Source organism: Taudactylus pleione, unplaced genomic scaffold (genome assembly GCF_031769625.1).
Source record: "Taudactylus pleione unplaced genomic scaffold, aTauple2 ptg000296l, whole genome shotgun sequence".
NCBI lineage: Eukaryota > Metazoa > Chordata > Amphibia > Anura > Myobatrachidae > Taudactylus > Taudactylus pleione.
The window spans coordinates 2,143,290-2,164,723 of NW_028284698.1; the positions used below are offsets into that span (position 1 = coordinate 2,143,290).

General features: G+C 44.5%; 1 protein-coding gene across 1 annotated transcript in view; it reads right to left on the reverse strand.

The window, feature by feature from the left end:
- The window catches only part of RNF128 (ring finger protein 128), an 89,594-nt gene that overhangs the window by 39,868 nt on the left and 28,292 nt on the right, over window positions 1-21,434 (reverse strand). Inside the window, exon 2 of the mRNA XM_088482799.1 lies at window positions 16,608-16,855. Coding sequence (XP_088338925.1) covers window positions 16,608-16,855 — 248 coding nt within the window. The remainder of the gene's footprint in view (window positions 1-16,607; window positions 16,856-21,434) is intronic.

Below are 21,434 nucleotides of genomic sequence, written 5' to 3' on the forward strand. Positions count from 1 at the left end.
TTAAAAAGGTATTAAAATGTTACATGTGTAAACTGTTATATATGCTGCAACCCCCCACTGTATGGACCATTTGCTGGCCCCCTTATGGTATATGCAACTTGCCAACCTGTATATGTTCCAAGTGTTATTTGTGTATGTGCAACACTGCTGCCCAAGTGTAATTTGCTGGCCCCCTTATGGTATATGCAGCTATACTGCAGTATTTTTAAACCGTCATTCTATGTATTTACCTTTTTTCTTTCAATTTCACTTTCTAGTTTACATCATCTATCGAAGATTGGCATAATATAGCAAACATGTCAGGATAACCCCACCTAGCAATACCGGATCTTTTTATTTCAATTATAAAGGTTTTTTTAGTATTGTTTTGATGACCATTGTTAATGCAAACAATGAATTCATTTTTGTGGGTGGGAAAAAAATGGCCATGCGTCTCATGGTGGATCATTCAAGAACACTATTTTATGAAAGACTCATATCCAAAACCCTCAATCTTCCTCCTGCTTCTCAATGCAAATAAGGTTTACATTTTGTATTTGTTGTGGATGAGGCATTTGCATTACACGTACATTTAATAAAGCAGTTTGCACAACGGAGATCAACTAAAGAGGTGGATATTTAAATACAGACTATCCAGGGCACTGCGTACTGTAGAAAAAGCCTTTGGAATCTTGAGTAGTCGCTTCCGGATCTTTCAAACTGCAATAAACCTACATTTCGATAAGATTGATTGGGTGGTTTTGGCCTGCTGTGCTCTGCACAAATTATTTTGCCGCAAGAATACACAACAAAGGCCACGAACAGTACCAGATTCTACAGGCCGGAATCGGTATGTATTAACGCCGAGCCTAAGCCCGGCGGATGAAATTCCGACGCCGGAAAGCCTGCAGATGAAGATCCCAACTGAAGTACACTAGACCATCCCCCGCTAACCATAACCCTCACTTAGGGGTGCCTAACCCTAACCTCCCCCAAGGGGTGCCTTAACCTAACCCCCTCTCCCCGCACCCTAAACCTAACCCTCCCGGGGGGGTGCCTAACCCTAAGCCCCCCTGGGAGTCCCTAAATCTAACCCCCCCGCAGCTATGACCTCCCGATGCCTGGATTACCTCTGTTTGGTATACCGGGCATTGGGTTTTGGCATGGGGCTAATGATAGGCGTCATATTTAGACGCCTATCATTAGTCCCATGCCGGGCTTTCACTTTTGGGAAGCCGGGGGTCGGCATTTCGATCACCAGCTTCCTGACTACATCACCTTCAGATCACATAGTTGACACCGAAATGTTGACTTGTGTGTAGACTAGAGCACCAATTCCCGATGTTGCCTCTGTAGGCGCAAAACCGGTCAGGGAGCAGTACCTGGCCTATTTCAATGGAGAGGGGGCCGTGTATTGGTAGGATGGCCTTTTAGCATAATGCATTTCATTTAGAAATTTTTACTAGAGAAGGAATAAAAAATTGAAAAGCATTATTTCTTCTAAATAGTTTGGTGAAATACATTTGTTGAAAATAAAGAAATAACTCAATACATTTGTTGAAAGTACAATAGTTTTTATTAGGCATATGAATGTACTGTACATAAAATTAAAGCGATAATATGCTTGGCAAACTACAAATGCAGATATCCCGAAAGAGATCAGGCTAGCGTCATAGGTATATTGAAACAGACATTGAAAAGTATGTTTTTTGGAACTGAAGAATAGGCAGGGGGGTTTATATACTACGAACCCCACTAGTTTATGGTTAGGCACCCTTTCATGGAGGATTAGTGAGGGGGGAGAAAATACTGGTTAGGGCACTTACCTCCCCTGTGGTTAACCTGACCCTTTAATTTTCAAGCGTTATGATATGAACTAGTGGATATTATTTCACAACCAGGCGACATAAGATAATAAAAATTCTAAACACATTTCTATACATCTCCTATAACTTGACACCGTAACCCTGTTTTTGTTTCCCAATAACATGGTAGTATATATGACGCAAATTAAAACAACTATTTTTTTTGGACAATTTATCAAAACCATAAAATGGCTTCAGAAATAGAATTCTGGAAAGGATACAAGGTTTACAACCAAGCCAATGAGTGCCTCTAGAGTAAAGAGTACTCCAACTAAATAAATAAGGCACTTGAATATTTGGTCATGTATAGTAGAGACAAAAACATTGATGCTGACAAGGATAAGAGCCAGAATTAACCGTACAGTCTTCAAAGATGACACAAAGAAATTTAAAAAGACACATAACGTTCAGTAACAGGGACACAAAGTTTTTAAAACAGCTTTATGGTAGGATGACTAACTCACGGTCATCCTAGAAAAAGAGCTGGAGAAAAAGGTCTGATCAATTTTTAAAACATGCTTACAAAACAGAAATGGAAAAAAAAAAAAAAACTGTTCCTCGCCCTGGAGAATGGACTCTGCATGCCACTCGTGGATGTGCTGAGGAGGTTGGATGGTGGCGGAGGCAGGGCCGGATTAAGGTCTGTGGGGCCCCTAGGCAACAAACATGTGGGGGCCCCTATTAAATGTGATGAACTGGGGGTGTGCGCAATGGGGACCTCAGTAGTGTCAGTGCCCACAGTAGTGGGGCCCTTTATGCAGTGCACCCAGTAGTAGTGCCCTCTATGCAATTCTCCCATTAGTAATGCCCCCAATAGTAATGCCCCCTGTATAAATACCTCAAGTAATATCACTGTAGTTGTGCCCCCAATAGTAATGCCCCCCAGTAGTCATGCCCACTGTGTGCCCTCAGCAGTAATATCCCTGTAGTGTGCCCCCCAGTAGTCATGCCCCCTGTGGTAATGGCCCCAGTAGTCATGCCCCCTGTAGTAGTACCCTCTGTATAAATGCCCCCAGTAGTAATGCCCCTGTATTAGTGCCCCTAATAGTAATGCTCCCTCAGTAGTAGTGCCCCAGTAGTAATGCCCTGCCTTCAAGTAGTAGAGCCCCCAATAGTAATGTCCCCGGAAGTGGTGCCACCAATAGTAATGCCCCCCCACCCCCCATAGTACAAAAGCGGCTTGCACTAAAAAAAACCTAATACTTAGCTTAAGCCCCGCTCCCACTGCCGTCCACGTCCAGTCCACTTGGCTGCTCCTCTGCACCATGGGAGAGACGTCATGACGTTACGTCACTCCCATTGTACATAGCTTGAGCCTGAGCTCTGGCTGCGGGGAGGGAGCCGGGCACCCGCTCGTTACAATCTCAGCGGGCGCCAGGCAAATGGTGCCTCCCTGCGGCGCTGGGGTTAAGTTGGCCGGAGGAGGTGGAACTGGTTCAGTCTCCTCCGGTTCACTTTAACCCCGATGGGTGTGGGGCCTCTTCAATTGTGAGGGCCCAGGGACGATCACTCCTGTCGCCCCCCCTGTTAATCCAGCCCTGGGCTTCTCGGCACATAATGGGGATAGGATGGTTGAGAAGGAATTGTGGGATACGACGGAGGCTGAGGATAAATACTGTTTGCCGATGGAGTGAGCTGCTGTGGGGTATATGGAGTTACGGACGTGGTTTCATCCAAATTTCCGAGTACACCACGTTCCATATATCACATGCTTGAAATGTATCTGCTGGGTAGGCTGCATGTCCTGCATTTCATTTGTGAGGTTCAGTCCAAAAATTACAAATTTATCTGTGGGAGTTTGAAGTACCTCCTCCCCACGTTTTAAAAATTGATTGGACCTACACAGTGCAGAACTGGAAGCCTGTGTGACCTTTGGCACCCTTCTTGGCAGCTGGCTGAGGTGGTGGCGGTGTCTCAAGGTCCATCTCTTCCAGTTGTGTTTGCTCACTGTCTGGAGCATCAATATCTACATTCGATATAACGAGCTAGGAGAGATTAAAAAATGTATATGAACCTAACATTTATAAGAACAATATTCATTCCTATAGTAAAGAGTGGGCATGAACAGAACAACATTTTGTGCCACATTACAAGAAGAGACAGTGCTTAAAAGATATTCATGTTAAGCATTAAGCAAAAAAGGTAATATATATAATTTGCATTACATAAAAACTAATATATATATATATATATATATATATTACATACACACACTCCGTTCCCAATCGGATTTGAATAGTTGCAGTGGTGCGCACTCGGTGGGGGTAAACAGCAGGCAGATTGGTGTCACTCTCCAGGCTTGATAAATCAGGGTCACAGCCTTGTCAGATTGCCAACGTTTCAAGTTTGTAATAAACATCAGACAAGATTGCCATCAGTCGAGTTTGTAATAGACTCAAAATGTTGCCAGTTTGACAAGGCTGTGACCCCGATTTATCAAGCCCAGAGAGTGACACCTATCTAAACACACACACAAAAGATCTTGACTCTCCGAATCATCCTCTGCCAAGACGTCTGGCTCATCTGGATCCAGTGAGCTCCTTGACAGCTTCTCCGGCTCTCTCGAGGACAAAGGTGAGCAGGTCATAGAACCATAAAGATGGTTTCTCAACTTTGTCCGCTCCTGCCCCTGAACGTTCAGCATCTGTATATTTCTTGTTCTCCTTTAGAAAAACTGTACGGAAATTCATGATCTTTTGCTTAACCTAGCGTACGTCAGCATCTTTTTTTATGGCATCTACTATACAGGAGTAATTTCTCAAATGCCTTATTTTTGAGATCACGATCAGAGTACTCTTTACTCTCCATAGGCATTAATTGGCTTGGTATTAATCAATGAATCCTGTCCAGAATTCATGCACCTTTGTGCCAGACATATCTAATAAAATTTAGGAGATGACAATAATATTATGCAGGACACAATATATTTTACAAGTAACTCTTATTAAAGAACACATTATGGATTCATATATACTATTAGGTGAACATTATCAACTTTCTTACAGATGTGTCCAAATACATCTATCTTCCGTGCACTACACAATGTGGGAGCTCTGTGAGATTTGGTAGCGCAGAACATCTTTTGTGCGACTTTTAGCTTCAAATGAGTCTTATTCTCACAGCAATGCGAATATTTAGCACAAGCAGCTTCTGCTGATTAATATGATATGCAGCGTGCCTATGTTCTGTGTGTGACTGCGGGTGTATCTGCATACGAAATGCTACATTACAGTGTTGCAGCTGCTAACACTGTAATGTAGTATTTTGCATGCAGATACACCCGCAGTCGCTCACATGATATAGGCACGCTGCATATCATTTTAATCAGCAGAAGCTGCTTGTGCCAACTTTTTGCATCGCTGTGCGAATAAGACACATTTGAAGGTACAAAGTCACACCAAGACGCTCGGAGCTGAGTCACGCCAAGGCAAGGAGCGACTAAAGGGGCTGTTTAGAGCGAAAGGAGGCTAGATGTATGAGGACACATCTGTAGCTTGTGGTAGTATTATTGGGCAATGTCAATAAGCATAAAAAACATACAGATAACATTGGTGGCCAGTGTCAATAGGCACCATACACCCAGCCGGCGCTAAGTGTATTGGCACCTAGCGCACCCTGGCTCTTCCCCAGTGCCTACCCGAACACAGAGCATACAATTATAAACACAATCAAGTGGGTGCAGGGCTGGAATCTTCTGGATTCCGGACCCCGGCATCCCTGTGCGGCCACACATGAAGTGTGCCAGGAGCTGGCCCTGATCAAACAAAGATTGGTGGCCAAAGACATTATTAGTGGGAGGTGGCTTCTTAATGCAATGCATCATTTCTATTTGTGTAATGGTTTGTGACAACATCCTCATGATATCACATTGTACCCGTGTAGGAGCTGCTCTGTATGATCATATAGTTTACCATATTGTGCTGTGTGTTTTACCCTTAAAAAAAAAACTACTTCTATTTCTAGAGGTTTCTGTTTTTAGTTTTTTTTTTTACATTAATTGTAGCATTTTCAATAAGAATCGCTGTTCTCATAGAATTGCTGACATTTTATGGACAACCGCGGCTTCAGGACAGCAGTGTTTCAGGCTGAGAGTGGCCAGCTTGAACAATGGTGGCCAGCAGTGTAGGTACTTACCATTTTTATTTGATGTAAATTTGCTCCTGAAATCCAAATTGCTGTTTGCATCTCACCGTCTGACAAAATGGAGTATAGGGAGTGTCAAAACACTTAAATCTCGTTGACTGTTCAACATGGTACACTGATCGATGTGTACAATATCGTTTAACGATCTTGTCCAAATTGGCCTGCATGCACGGACAGCCAAAGATATAGTTATCGCCCAGCGGGAGCGCACATCGTTGGTCGTTCCATGCATACACACTGGTTGATATCAACGATATATCGAATAATATTATCGTCCATAAAAATTATCCTGTGTGTATGCAGCTTTAGTCACAATGCGGACGCACCAGCAGACAGTGACGATTAATTTGTTATGTGACACATATCTTTGTGCACCTCAGTCTGTATATGAAGCACAATGAAACTTAGAATAAAAAAGCTGCGGCTGCTACATTGTAGTACTCCATATTATCATCATCCTACTAAAGTGAGAGTTTTTAGAAGTAGAGATGTTGTACATAGCAACCAATCACATTCTAGCCATTATCTTCTAGAAGGTGCTAGCTAAATGTTAAGTACAATCGGGAGAGGGAGATAGAGACTGAATATTAGGACATTTAGAGATAGGTCAGTGCCAGTCTCTCATTTTACAAAATCAATCATCTGTGCTTGTATATTAACCTACCAGATGCAGGCAAACCACATAAACCCTAGCTTGATAAAAGATTTGTTCAGAGACGGAGTTAAGCAATAATTGTAGGCAGGGCTGTCTCCAGCCAGCACCATGATCAAAAAAGATTGTATGTCTTATGTTTACCTGTGGAGATATCAATATGATTTTGTTCTCACTGTGAAGAGTAAATATGCTCATAGTGAAGGGTAGATCAAAAGGGGAAAAAAAAAAAAATAGAAAGATAAACATTTGGGCCACTCCAATTAAGGGTGCGATGCGGGTGTGTTTTGCCGTTGCCAAGGCATTCAAACGCCAGCAACGGCATTGCATCTCGCACTCCTCTTTCAGGCTGAACTCGTTAAATTTTGTGTACACAATTTTGAGCAAGTTCAGGCTGCTGACAAGTACGTCCGTTGTCGCGATGACTCACACCCGCAAGTGCATCGCGTATAATTAGACTGACCCCACTTGAATTAAACCTAAAGTTGTTGCCATTTCTGCGCTTGTGGGGGGTCGGTAGAATAGAATCCAATAAGTGCCAGATGGGACATCCAGATAGCAAGCACAAGGGGGGTGGGCGTGACAACAGGATTGTGGTATTGCGGCATAATACCATGAAAATGCAAATATCTGTGGATGTCCTGGCTTATGTCTTAATTCCCTACCGCAGACACACACTAGAATCTAAACACTCAAACTTTTTAGGGTTTTCACCCTCTACATTTTTCATGTTTATCTTTGCAAATGCTTTTGCAAGGGTGCATCCAAAGACTGATGTGGGTTATGAATTGAAATACACTTTGCGGAAAGTATGCAGTTTTTGATTCTCAGAAATGACCCACAGTGATTTTTGTGTGAATAGTTATTTCTGGCAAACTCATAAATGCATGTTAGTACCACAATGCCATGCTATAGGGAAGAAAAGGTACTATAGTACATAGCACCAGGGCCGCCATCAGGGGGGGACTGCCGGGACTGGAGGCCCGGGCTGAATGGAGGGGGGCCTGCTTGGGCCCACCTGCTCCTACCATCTGCCACCGTAAAGCCTGCAGCCTGCACTGCCCCTTTGACCAGTACAAAGGGAGACGGCCGCTGCTACCACCCGTCATCGCCGCTGATCCAGTCCCCAATGGAGGAGGCAGCCAGGGCCCGCTCGGTCCAGCCTACAGGACACCTGCCGGCCACATGTTCAATAAAGTTTGTTTCCGGATTAGCGCGCGTGACGTCATGCCGCGCCGCTGGAGGGAGAGTTCGGAGGAGCCCCGGCGCAGGAGGAGCAGCATCTGCTGAGGAAGCCGAGAAGATGCCAGTGGGAACAACTGAGCCTTCTTCAAGGAAACAAGGTAAGTGGTAAAGCGGTGCACAACGGGCAGGGAGGAAATAAAGCTGGGCAGACTCGCAGAGCACTGCATCTAATAAAGAGGGCAGAGTGAAGTGGGGGAAAAAAGAGTTGGGCAGAGCACTGAATTTAATCAGGGGTGGCATGGTTGGGGAAGTAAAGTTCTGAAAAAAAGCTGGGCAGACAGGGCAGAGCACTGGTTTACAGGGGGGGGGGGGGGGGGAGTGAAGTGGGGAGATTGAGCTGGGCAGAGCAATGGATTTAATAACCAGGATGAGAGTGAAGTGGGGAATAAAAGGGCTGGGCAGAGCACTAGATTTAACAGGGGGGGCCTGGCTATTTTGTCAGTCCCGGGCCCCACAGTTTCTGATGGCAGCCCTGCATAGCACTCTTCTCCCATCCCCACGCTCCACATAAACACTCCTCCAAAGTAAGCACCTACAATGCTTATGGACTAGAGACCCAGTTTCTATTGTGTGCAACATTTCACTATTATTTTCTCTCTTAAAATGGCTTACTCAATCCTAGATTAGAGTTATCTTATCTAAAGTGCTGCTAACACTGTCATATGTCTCTGTACTTTCACCTTTGTACAGTGTTGCAAAGTTAAATATATAACAGGATAGGAGACCGTCTTATTCCATTTGTTTTTGCAGTCACAAGTTCTGTAGTTATTATAACATAAAAATAGCCAACGCTTCTGCCTTTCAAAATATACACGGTCAGACTATATATCGTAATCTGCAGTATTGCCAGATGTCATACAGGAGCTGCGGCAGGTGGTATAAAAACACAGAATTCATTAGACTGGTAACCAAGAAGAGCTGCAAAGCTCAGGACTGACAGGTTCCTCACGTGCTAGGTTCCCTGGTGGATACTACTTTCAGTTCTAACTGGCTATAAGGCCAGATAAACCAGAATAGTGTAAGTGGTTCAAGATAAAACAGCTTTAGCTTGAACTACTAAGGGGCTAACTAAGGAACAGAATACATTTTAGTTGTCACCGCTTATTTGGTTAATATTTTTGGACTGCAAATCGGTGTTATTCAGTATCCCATATATTCAGCTTCATTCATTCAGCCATCTGCCTATATGTAATTTGCGTTACAATTACAGGAGTGTTGACATTCTTTAGACACTATGGGGTATATGCATGGGTGCAACTACAATAGGTGCAAGGGGAGCAGCTGCTATGTAGCCTAGATCTTAGGGGGGCCCAACTTCCTTGTCAGAGTTACATGTGTTATATACATTTTCACCATTGGGTGGTACATAGGAGGCCCTAACAAACTTACTATAGGGCCTTCAAATGCCTAGTTGTGCCACTGGGTATATATCCTTTGCGAGACGGGATGCAATCGGGAAACCGGCTGCCTTAATCCCGACAGCCGGATTCCCGATTGCTTTATCCTGGCGAGGGTTAAATAACAGGAATCTATATCTAGACGCCTGGCATTTTCCCGATGCCGGGAGTCAGGCGCCCGGCATCCTGATCGGAGGGATGCCGGGCGCCGCGAGCGGACTGCTGCAGGGAGTGGTTAGGTTTAGGGCACCCGGGCGGGATTTAGGGTTAGGCAGCGGGGAAGGGGGGGGGGGGGGTTAGGGTTAGGCACCCCTAAGGAGGGTTAGGGTAGTTTTTACTTACCTACGGACGATCAGGATTTCCAGCGCTGTCGGGCTGCCACTGCCGGGATCTCAGCTTCTGTTGGCCTGCCACGGACGGGATACAAACTGCCGGCCAGAGGGACGGCGGTATTTCAAACAGATTCCTGCGAGACTGCCTGATGTTTTAAAGAAGCAGTCATTTAAAAAGCAAAATCAACCTGGTTTTGCCTTTTAAATGACTGCTACTTTAAATCATCAGGCAGTCTCGCACAGGACTCGTCAATGCTTAAAGTCCGCAGCCTAATACATATATCCCTATATGTGATGTGACACTTGCTTGATGCACCTGTACCCATCTGCAGGGGGCATAGCTAGTGGGGCACATACCCCAGGTGAAGTGGGGTGCAACAGCAGGTCAACTGACTCCTCAAGCCAGCTCCAGGGTGGGATAGATGAAGACAGTCTACTCTGTAAGCCGAGGAGTGAGGGCATATGGTTATCAACTACTAGCAGTGGGTTGTGTGCTACAGCAATAGGCTGCATGGCCCATCTCCTCTCAGATTGCCCTTCCTCCTCTCGGTGTCTCGGTGAACCTGCCAGACAGCGGTTTTTTGAACGCTGGCTGCAACAAGTAGAACAGATAAGGTTATAAAGTGGTCGATGGGTATTTGGCATAGCTTAGGTTAGGAATAGTAAAATTAAGGGATTAATGAAGCATGTCGTTTTTTGTTTTTTTTATGAGACTGAGGGCAGATTTACTACGCTCTGGAAAGTGATAAATTGAAGAGTGATAAACTATATGTGAATACACACTGTACGATATCCATGTATGATGACGTAAAATTTTCCATTCTCTTATGCAGCGATCGACCAACGATGCACGTTCCCGAATGGACGATAATGATTCTATGGTCGTCTGTACATGCAGGCCAACCTAGACGATATTGTCAAGAATTGCCTGTTCAGAGATGAGGCAGGAGGACTTCACTGAAATATATAGATATCTTTCAGTGTGTACACCCAATATCATTTGTCCTGCACTACAGAAAGCTGAAGGAATATCGTTCATTGAACAGACGCATGCGCAGATGGACTCCCAGGTCATAAACCCAGAAGTCCAGGACGCAGGGCTGATTGCAAAGGACAGCTCTTATCGGAAGAACTGTCCTTTGCATGTATACTAACATGCGATCAGTACCGCAATCGGTAACAATGCGATGTCTGGCGGGATGTACCCCGCAAGGTTAGTACATCCTGCCCTATGTCTGATAAATCTGCGGAATGTAGCTTATACTATTTTTTTCCCAGTTTTTGTTGAATACAAACAAAAAAAATAAAAATAAACAAAAACAATAAAAAAAAAAAAAAAAACAGTATTTGCTGCTGCCATGCGCGTTACACATGGGGCAAAAACAAGAGGGGGGGGGGGGAAATCTCACCTGCACATCCAGGGAGAGACTGGTGTGGTTTGCTGATCAGTGGCAGCAGCTTCCCTGGACACACCGCAGCTCAGTGCAGTGTGCGCTGGGCTGGGGAGGACACAGGCTGCTGCCAATGACAGTAAAGAGGTTGGTGGCGGACCCGGCTCCCGCATTATGCCCTGGCACTTAGTACCCGCTCCAAGTGGCGGATTGGCTGTAAAAGTCACCAGGATGTTTCCCGGTGGGCTGACGTGACTGTTGAGCCGCCTGTCACCCCTCCCCCAGTAGTGCGTCTCACACCCTGGGCCCTCTTGTATGATTGACAGCCCTGACCTGTCAGCGGCCCCGCCCCCTGCAGCATGTCCTCACGCTGGTCCTTCTTGCATGATTGACAGCCCGACAGCACTTCCATCACTCTGGGCCACCTTTGATGATTCACAGGCACTGTCAGCCCGTGGTGTAATAGTAATGATGCATACACCAGATGTTTCTGTCCCTTTCTCCAGTATAATCCTTAATGACTGGCCCTGCAAAAGAGATTTCATACTCATCCTGACGCTGGTCTCCGCAGCATCTCCGTGGACTTGGCAAAACCAAAAAACAACTTACCCGACCAGACGGACCCGCTATCTGTATGTGTGTTGCCACACATACAGATAGCTCGCGAATGCCAGCTGACGGGACTCCACGGGATTTGCACGTCTCGCCAGCCAAACAGTGGTCGCTGACTGAGCAGCCGCTGTTTGGCTCCGGCTACTGAGTTCCCACGGAGACCAGCACCAGGATATAGGAGTGTATGAAAAATTTTTTGCAGGGCCAGTCATTAGGGATTCTACTGGAGACAGAAACATCTGGTATAGGTAAGTATGTGTGAATGGGTAGGTGTATGTAATAAAGCACTACTAGTCACGGTGTGTGCGTTTTGTCTTTATTTAACTATTTATTTTACAGTGGGGGTACAGGTGCCGCCCGTCTGCTGGCACTTGTAGCTCGACAAGTGCCAAAGGGCAGGCATGTCGGCACCTGTAGTCCCACTGTAAAATACAATAGTTTCCTTCTATTCTCTACATTATTACCCCCATTCCCAATGCTCCAGGGGTGCGTGTAAAAGCCCCAGGCTTCAGTCCAAGCCTGGGGTTTCAGGGGGGGGGGCCTTCTTGGGGGCATCCCCACCTCCTCTGGTAACCCCGGCTTGGCTTGACCGGCTTGGGCTGATAATGCTTTGGCCCTGGAGCCCCAGCGAAAGGTCTCCGGGCCATGGCATTACAGCCCGGCCGTTTTGGATCCGGTGCTGGTTTTAAGTACCTATGCAATTCCCCCCCCCCCCCCCTATATTTAAAACCAGGACTGGCCCTGCAGCCTGGTGTTGGTTTCTAAATTACAGTGCGACCCTACACATTTCGCTCCCCGTAATTTTAGAAACCAGGACTGGCTGGCAATTCTGGGGCTGGTTAGCTTTTTTTTTTTGGGGGGGGGGGGGGCTGTGTCATTTTTTTCTGATATTTAACTTTTTATATATTCACAGGCAGAAACATACAGGATCAGTGATCTGTGTATGTTTCTGCCAAACGCACAGATCACAGGCAGGTGTATTTATTTCACAAGTTTTTACAGGAGAGTTTTCCCATATCATAGAGGTTTAGAAACTCAGCTTGGAAAATTCCAGAATCCCATCTTCACCAGTGAAAAGGTTCTCGAGTTTTGCCGATGGTGAATTGAAGACAGTTTGCCAACTCTCCAGTATTTTCCCATAGTAAAGGAAATCTCTCTCTCTCTCTCGAGTGACATTAGTAAATCTGAGAGTGGGATAAAATGGCCAAACTCTCCAGAGTTTGCAAACTCTCAGCTTAGTAAATTTACCCCTAGGGTTCTTGCAACAGCTTTGCAGTACAAGAGGATGTTTAGTGCAGAATACATTCATTAGTATTACAGGGCAAATAGTGGCCTCTCTTTGTCTACCCCATATCCTACCTTGACCAGGAACTTTTTGTGCTCACCATCAACAAAAAAATAAACATAAAAAATACTTCCTTATTTGTTGTGAACAGAAAGTCCAAAAGGCAATAATATGATAAGCAGAATAATAGTTTGCATATCCCTTAAGCCTAAAACAACAAATTGCTTAGATCTTAATTTATTGCCATTTGAACTCATTCCAAACAAAACTACAACGTTGTGCCAGGTATCCGGGGAGAAACAAAAAGTTTTACAAGTGCAAATAAGGGTGAAATGTATGATGCAGGGAAACTTAAACAGGAGATTGGTGTTCTGCTTTAAGCAACCAACACATTATTTCATACCAATAGATGAAAATAAATAGAAACTACACACCCACTGAGTCATGAGTCAGGAATGATCTAGGAATGGAATCAGTATGAAATACAGACAGTCGGGATCTTGACAGTGTTAACACACCAACACTTGTTGGTCGGTAGGCTAACCCTCCACTCACCCTACCCTAACCCTCCCTCCCTCTTTGGTGCCTAACCCTAACCTCCCCCCTAGTGCCTGAACCTAACCTTCCCATCCCCGAACCCTAACCCTCCCCCCTTAGTGCCTTACCCTCACCCCTTAGTGCCTAAACCCTAAACCTAGCCGTCCCCCCCACCCCGCTACTTACCTTTGGCATCAATGGTCAGGATGTCGGCGCCGAGATTCTGACCGGTTTCGGTATTCTTGCTCTGGTAATGTAAGCGTTGGCAAACAGACCACCGGGATGCCGAATGCAAAATGTGATATTAGTGTCATTCATCCAGGAAACTGCACAGCATTGCTGTTCTGTTGTAATGGAGCCAGAATCACAGCAATATATAAAAACAATACTTTATATGCAAATCTTTGCTTCATTTTAATGTATGGTTCAAAGTTCTGATTACCAATCGTAAGACATGAAACCAATTGAGATTTGAGACAGTACTGTAGTGTTATTGCAGGTTAGTGCTGTAAAACCAGCAAAACACAACCACCAATATTAATAGCGACACACTAATCGGTCATTTAAGAAAAGAAAAAAAAGTTACATTTGGTTTATGAAATATATGCCATTTTTAATTGAATTAACCATATAATAAAAAATGCTACAACAAGATCTGGGATGCCTTGAAAAAGCCAGAGTAGGTAATGTTATCCCACACTAGCTAACCTTCCACTAGACCAGGGCTGGGCAACCTGTAGTTTAGCAGGTGTTGGGAAACTACAAACCCCAGTATATCCTGTCAGCTCTGGTAAAAAATAAATAAATAAAAAATGTATGTATGTATGTATGTATGTATGTATGTATGTATGTATATATATGGCAAAACGACTCGGCGCTCAAATTTGAGCGCCAGGTTTTAGGGAAATTTTGCTGTGAAAGTGGTATAAAAAAATATTTTATTCTTTTCACAAAAGCCTAATAGCATACAGATAAGAAATACATTCAGAGTATGTTATATAATGCACTGTAGGTAGACATGAAACAGAATTTGACGGCAGATGAGAACCACTTGGCCCATCTGTTCTGCCCCTTTGGAAGGAAACAAAAGAAAAGAGAACTTTGGTATAAAGAGAAAGTTTGGTTTAAAGAGAGGAATGTTTACTTGTGTACATAACATTCACAGAAATGGATAACTCATACCTAGTAAAATGCACAAAACACCATGTGATTTTTTAATATAGGTCAGTAACTTGTTTTCAAATAACTGGCTTAACAAGTACAGTATTTGTCATTAATTTGGCAAATTCCAAAAACAAATATTGTAAGAAGTAGTTCATCTGAATATAGAAAGCTCATTCATTCAGTAGCCCTATCACAGAATGTCCCAAACGCCTGTTCTGTGTGTGCATTTGTCGTCATACTATAATTAAAGCAATTAAAGGGGTGGTGTAGCCGATATAACTCTGAGTTCCCTAATGCGCAGGCAAGGTGTTTTATCAAAAGACTGCTATGACTTGTTTACAGCTGATACAATAAGAATGGATGGGTACAAAATTGCATTGTATTACTCAGATTTGCTAGGCCTCTGATCTAACATACACTTCTGCCTACAGATTCCAGAAAACTTAGATTAAAATATTGCATCAAGGTTAGGGTGCAAAACATGTGCTTTAACAAAACAGGGAATAGTGTCTTCTCTAAATATATATGCAGATATGTTTCACAGAAGATGGGCATCACAGCATACAGATTACCATCAATAGTAGGCTTGTTCTGGGCTTAATGTGGGTACACACCTGACAGATATATCTGCAGATGATGGACTTTCATACACATTGAATGACCATCATCTGCTGCTGCAGTGGGTGGAGCCGGACTAGGGAGATCAGCGAGATGATCCAATGCGCACACACGATTCGCCACATTACTTATCACACTTCACAACTTCATATTAATCTTCCTTATGGTCAATGGCAGCTATAGCATTCATTATTTTGCTACATTTTAATATTGATTTGTCCTAACTTAATTCGTTCACCATATTCCTACATACTGGAATCGCTCATTCAAAATATACATCATGTTCTCTGGAAGCAGAACATGTATTATTCAACATAAATCTTATACCAATTTTTATGAACAGGTTTAGCAGTTTAAGACATTAGCGTATTTAGGTATACAAGGCCAATTAAGCAATTAAATCTTTATGGGAACATTACTGCAGGTCATACCCACAAAATCACATTCCTAAGTTAAGAACAGACATATATTATTATTAACTCCTTATTACCTTGCCGAGTATAGTCACAGAAAAGAGGAGTGTATGGTGTGGTGTTTGGATGGTGTGGTTGCAAACATGTTCTGGTGACAGGCAAGAGAAAGGATGGCAAACTCATCATAGCCAATCCAATACTTACATATTGGTGATCTGCCACCTTTAGTCTACACAAGTTTTATATACTATTGTCACATGTGAATAAAGGGTTGAGTATGGGATACCGGCGCTCGGGATTCAAGCAGTCAGACGCTGCATCCTGACAGGTTTAAGATACAGACACCTGTCGTTAGGTATCCTAACTCTACCCCTAGTGCCTAAACCTAACCCTCCCCCCTTAGTGCCTAAACGTAACCCTCCCCCCTTAGTGCCTAACCATATTGCTAACTCTCCCCCTTACCCCGCTACTTACTTTTGGGATGCCAGCACCAGCATTTTAAGCGCCGGAATCCCCACGGTCGGGTATTATGACTGCATCCCAATAAAACATACTACAGTATAGTCGGTTTTGCAGTTAGTGTCATTAAGTTTGCGTCCAACGCTGAATGGTTACATAAAAAGGTAATTGTATTAACAGCTATCTTCATATAAAGTGGGTATAATACACCATAGCTAAAAAAAAAAAACACTCCCAAAAGTTAAAAAAAAAAAAAATGCATTCAAAATTACAAAGTCTTGAAAGATTGATAGCTATGGTGTATTGTACCTTAGGGATACAACAATTCCATATTGTAGATGTTATTTAAATTCCAATATTCTTTCTTAAATATTCTACCAAACACTAACACAAAGCAACGTATTGTCTGTCTTGCTGGAGGAAGATGGGTTTTTGTTGGGTTTTTTTTTAGGATTGATTGAAGGCTCAAGAAAAAAAAAAAAAAAAAAAAAAAGTTATTGCTAACATTATGTTACCTGTTTCTGGTTCTGAGCCCTCGTGTGCTTCCATCGGCGGGCTGAGTAGAAGATGAAGTAGCCTACGGTAGCTGCTGTGACAACGAAGAAAGACACAGAGACAAAGAAGATGGAATAGTGGTTCACCCAGGACCCGTGTTTCTTTCCCACATCAATCATCATGTTCACCTGGGAGTCACCCTGAATCAGCTTTATGATCTCAATCCCTTTTTGGTATCCAATCATGATGGCAACAGTGTCCTTTGTGCCTGTGAAACGGAGGGAGATTAGAATACTATAAATAAAAAAATACTCAATCTCAGGAGGTAAAATTACAGTCTCGATAACTGATTAATATTTATATATTACCAGCTATTTATATAGCGCACATATATTCTGCAGTGATTTACAGAGAATATTTGCCCATTTAGATCAGTGGACCTTATAATCTGTTCCCTACCACGTGCACGCAGACACACACTAGGTAGGGTTTATTATTTTTTGTAGGGAGCCAATTAACCTACCAGTATATTTTTGGAGTGTGGGAGGAAACCCATGCAAGCAGAGGGAGAATATACAGACTCCACACAGTTAGGAAATCAAACCCACGACCTTTGTGCTTTGAGGCAGTAATGCTAACCATTACACTGTCTGTTCTGCTCATTAATATATGAACAGCAACTAGAATTCACATATCAAAAAAGGTCAATAAACACTTTCTTCATTATTGTTGATATCTATGCTCTACACTAGAGAGGCGATCCTTCCTAATAGTCTTGCACTGCCACTGGAAATTCTATTTGGAAAACCATTTTACTTAAAAACCTCTCTAGGGTAGCATTATCCAAGTGGTATCCTCAGGGCCGGTGCAAGGTTTCCGGGCGCCTTAGGCAACATTTCACCAACCGCCCCTGCTCCCTCCAATTCATAGTATGCATCGCATCTGTCTCCCTAGTTAAACAACATGCCACACGTCCCAATTTCATAATATACTATGTAGAATATTACGTCAAAATCATAATGTACCTCATAACACTGCCGCCAATTCATAATATGCCACTCAGCCATGAATGCCATTAATTAATTTATTTATTTTTGACTCAGTGGCACCCTCCAGTGGCTGGCGCCCTTAGGCGGCTGCCTAAGGTTGCCCAACGGTAGCACCGGCCCTGGGATATCCTGTATTAGTGGATGGATCACATTTGAGTGGACATTGAGATCAAGAGATCGCAAAATCTTTTGAATCTTAGAATGTCTTAACAGACAGCCCACATCAGTGAATAACAGAAATTGATCTCACTATTAGCCTCTAATTTCACGTAAGGAACTGATCAAGGTGCTTATGCCCCCAATTATCAACAAAGTTTAACCCCTTTAGCGCTTGCTAAAGGGGTTATGACTTCCTATCTGCATTTAATAAACAGCGGTAATCTAAGTGAGCGCTTAGATGGCGAGAGCAATGCTGTCCCCATTGCAGGCAATGAGGACCTGGTGCTGCAGGGTCACGCACATGCACAGATGGACCGTCCCATATGCACATTACACATGACCCCAGTCGTTGCAGCGTTAGGCTGCCAGAAGCCCAGCGGAGGACCTCACAGAGGAGGACGACTTCGCTGGACCTCACCGGAGGGGGGGTAAGTATTGGTAAATACAAGTGGATTTTTCGTTTGTATCACAGCGATATTATCCGAAAAAAAATTGTTCTAGTGTTTACCTTCATTGATAAAATGGGAGCCTTAGCCACAGGGAGTAGCAGGGCTCCTTCACAGCATATGCGAAGCTCCATCCTCAGAACATGACATCACAAAGGGAAGGAGGTCTGGGTATTGAGCAGTCAAGTAACTGGACCCTGCCAAGCGCCTCTCCAGGCTGTCATTACAAGTACAGCACCAACTATAGAAGGGTGCCACTGGCACAGCGACTGTGCCACACATACCCTCGTTGCGGGCCATGTTCATTAATGCTACTCATAAGAGTCATGTTCAGATTGAGAAGTAGAAATTTATACCACAAAACAAATTTGCAGCAGCTTCAAATATAAGATCCCAAAAAGTGGAAAAAAAAGCAGCTTTAAAAAAGGAGCACAGTAATTGTTCGGACTATAAAACTGTCAGACGTATTAATATTCAGTTTGGCCATTAAACTTTGTTCTACAATTTGGCCATGCTGCAAATGAGAAATCAACATAACCAGCTAAATAATTATCAGTTTCTAGATTAAACCTTTTAAAATTTTATATTTAAAATGTATTTTAAATAAACGTAAAGATCGCCCTATTCTGAGGACAGTCACCTCAGCTGGCATCTTAGTGGCTAATAAGTTAACATAACCTTAGAGAGAGCTTCAGGTTTTTTTTTTTTTACACTGGCATAAAGCTCAAATGTTATGCTACTAATGCCCAGCTACCATAGATGCTACAGAAACTGATTCACTGAGCCTCATTTGGATGTGGTAAAACTTTATTGCATACATACATCCACCCAGAGTTGAGGTGCGTACACTCTTAACTATATTTTACACAATTCGCCCGATTGACTCATCGGAATGACAAATCGTGTACTGTATGTCCAAAATATGAGTGTCCACTCACGATCATGATGCCGATGTGCAGGGGTGTATCCGGCGATCCGAGAGCCCATGGCAAAGTAAGGGACTGGCGCCCACCCCCCCGTATTGTAACTAGGGAAGAACGCTCTGAAAAAGGAGCGTGGTCTCATGGGGAAGGGACGTGGCCTCAAATTAATACCCCCAATTCAAATTACGCCACACAGTACTGCCATTTACTCACATTACACTGCATAGTAGTATCCCTTCTTCACATTAGGCCACACAGTAGTACCCCATATACACATAACACCACACAGTAGTACTCCTAATACATGTTACACCACATGCTAGAGCCCCTAGAGCCACACAGTAGTACCCCTTATATACATTATGCAACACAAAGAGAAGAATAAAAGGCCCCCAGGGGTTGGGTAAGGAATGCCAGCACTCAGAATCCTGACACTGTCATCCCGACGGGGTTAGGAAACGACACCTGTCGGTAAGTATCCTAACCCTACCAGGGCTGGCTCCAGGGTTCGGAGCACCCTGTGCTGGCCCTTGAGAAGGCACCCCAACATCGTGCACGGCTTCGCCGCGCATGCCTGAATTTTTGGGCGTGGCCCAATTACCATAGGTCACGCCCCTGTGTGACGTTATTTTGAGTCGTGCCCGCATGGCACGCCTCCAAATAACGTCAGGCTGGGGGTAAAGCCCAGCACTCAGTCACTGGCTGGGCTGCCCCCAGTCCTCTCCAGTCAGTGAATGGTTGCCGCGCGTATGCGCGCAGCATCCATTCACACTCCGTAGGTCCGGCGGTGGGGGTCCCCAACCTCCCGATTTGACCACCCGCGGGCCACTTCAGCCCGCGGGTGGAACAGCGGGACAGTACTGTCCCGCTGAAGTCGGTATGCTGAGGAGGGGTGGCGCCCCTGTGCGACTGCACTGGTCTAACACCCCTAGAGCCGTCCCCGAACCCTATCCCTCCTGCAAGCCTAATCCTAAACCTTACCCCCCGCAGCCTAACCCGCCCTCTAGTGCCCATCCCACTAACCCAAATACTTACCATTGGGATGCTGGTGCTGGGAATCTGAAAGGTGTCGGGATTCCGGCATCGGAAACCCAGTGGTATTTAAACTACATATACCTCAACAGGAGGGAGCAGAAGTCAGTGAGGAGGAGGAGTATAATACATAGATGGGGAGGAATAAAGCTGCCAGGAGGAAACAGCAGTCAGTGGGGACGGGAGGGGGAGAGGGGTTATAGTACCTAAATGGGGAGGAAAAAAGCCCTCCAGGAAGGAGTATCAATCAGTGAGGAGGTGGGGGGTATAGTACATACATGGGAATTAATAAAGCTCACCAGGAGGGAGCAGCAGTCAGTGAGGAGGGGAGGTGTAATACATACACAGAGAATACAGTCCAGCGATGAGATTAACACCCCTCATACACTAACCCCCAAATCCCATCACTAACCATCATCCCTCATATAATTCCCCAGGGTCGTTACCTGGAAGCTTTGTTCCCTTCCTTTTCAGCGGCCCCAGAGTTCCCTCCCCCTCCTGCAGTCTCCAGTCTCCCCCGATTCCCGAATGATGAGCGGAGCCGCAGAGACCCCTTCAGACAGCCCCCTGCGAGCCAGCCCGGCATCAGGGTCCGACAACAGCGAGCTGCGCCACCCAGAGGCCTCCTGTAGTTCTGAGGCCTCCTGAGCTCCCATGGTGCCCCTCTGTGCACGGTAATAGGAGGACCTACTTCTGAGTTCAGAAAAGTAGTTAAGACTCTGAACTACCTATGCGATTCTGCCCATGGCCGTGGGTGGCGCCCCTCCCTCAGTCAGTGCCCCTGGCGAATGCCATCCTGGCCAATGGGTAGATTCGCCCCTGCCGATGTGCGTACATCGCATCTTCAGATTTTGCCATCCACCTCTCAGCCAATGGGCGGTCCTCACCACTTACTTTAATGAGAATAGCAAGGTTACCTTTGCAGTTCTCACCATTGACTTTAATGGTGGGAATCGCTCATTGGCTGAGAAGCAGAAGGCTCGCTTCTCTCAGCACCGGGATTTCCATAGTAAAATACCGCAGATGAGCAGTCATTCGGATAGTACTGTCCTTAGAGAATGGTACTTAGTTCGCGGGTCCGGGTATTTCCGTTTTTTTATTTTGCCAAGACCAGGGACTGCCTACATGGAACAAAGAGGACATGACCCACACGTAGGAGCAGGAGAGTATGGATATAGTCAGAAATATTATAATATATATATATATATTTTTATTTATTTTATTATCGCAGGGATTCT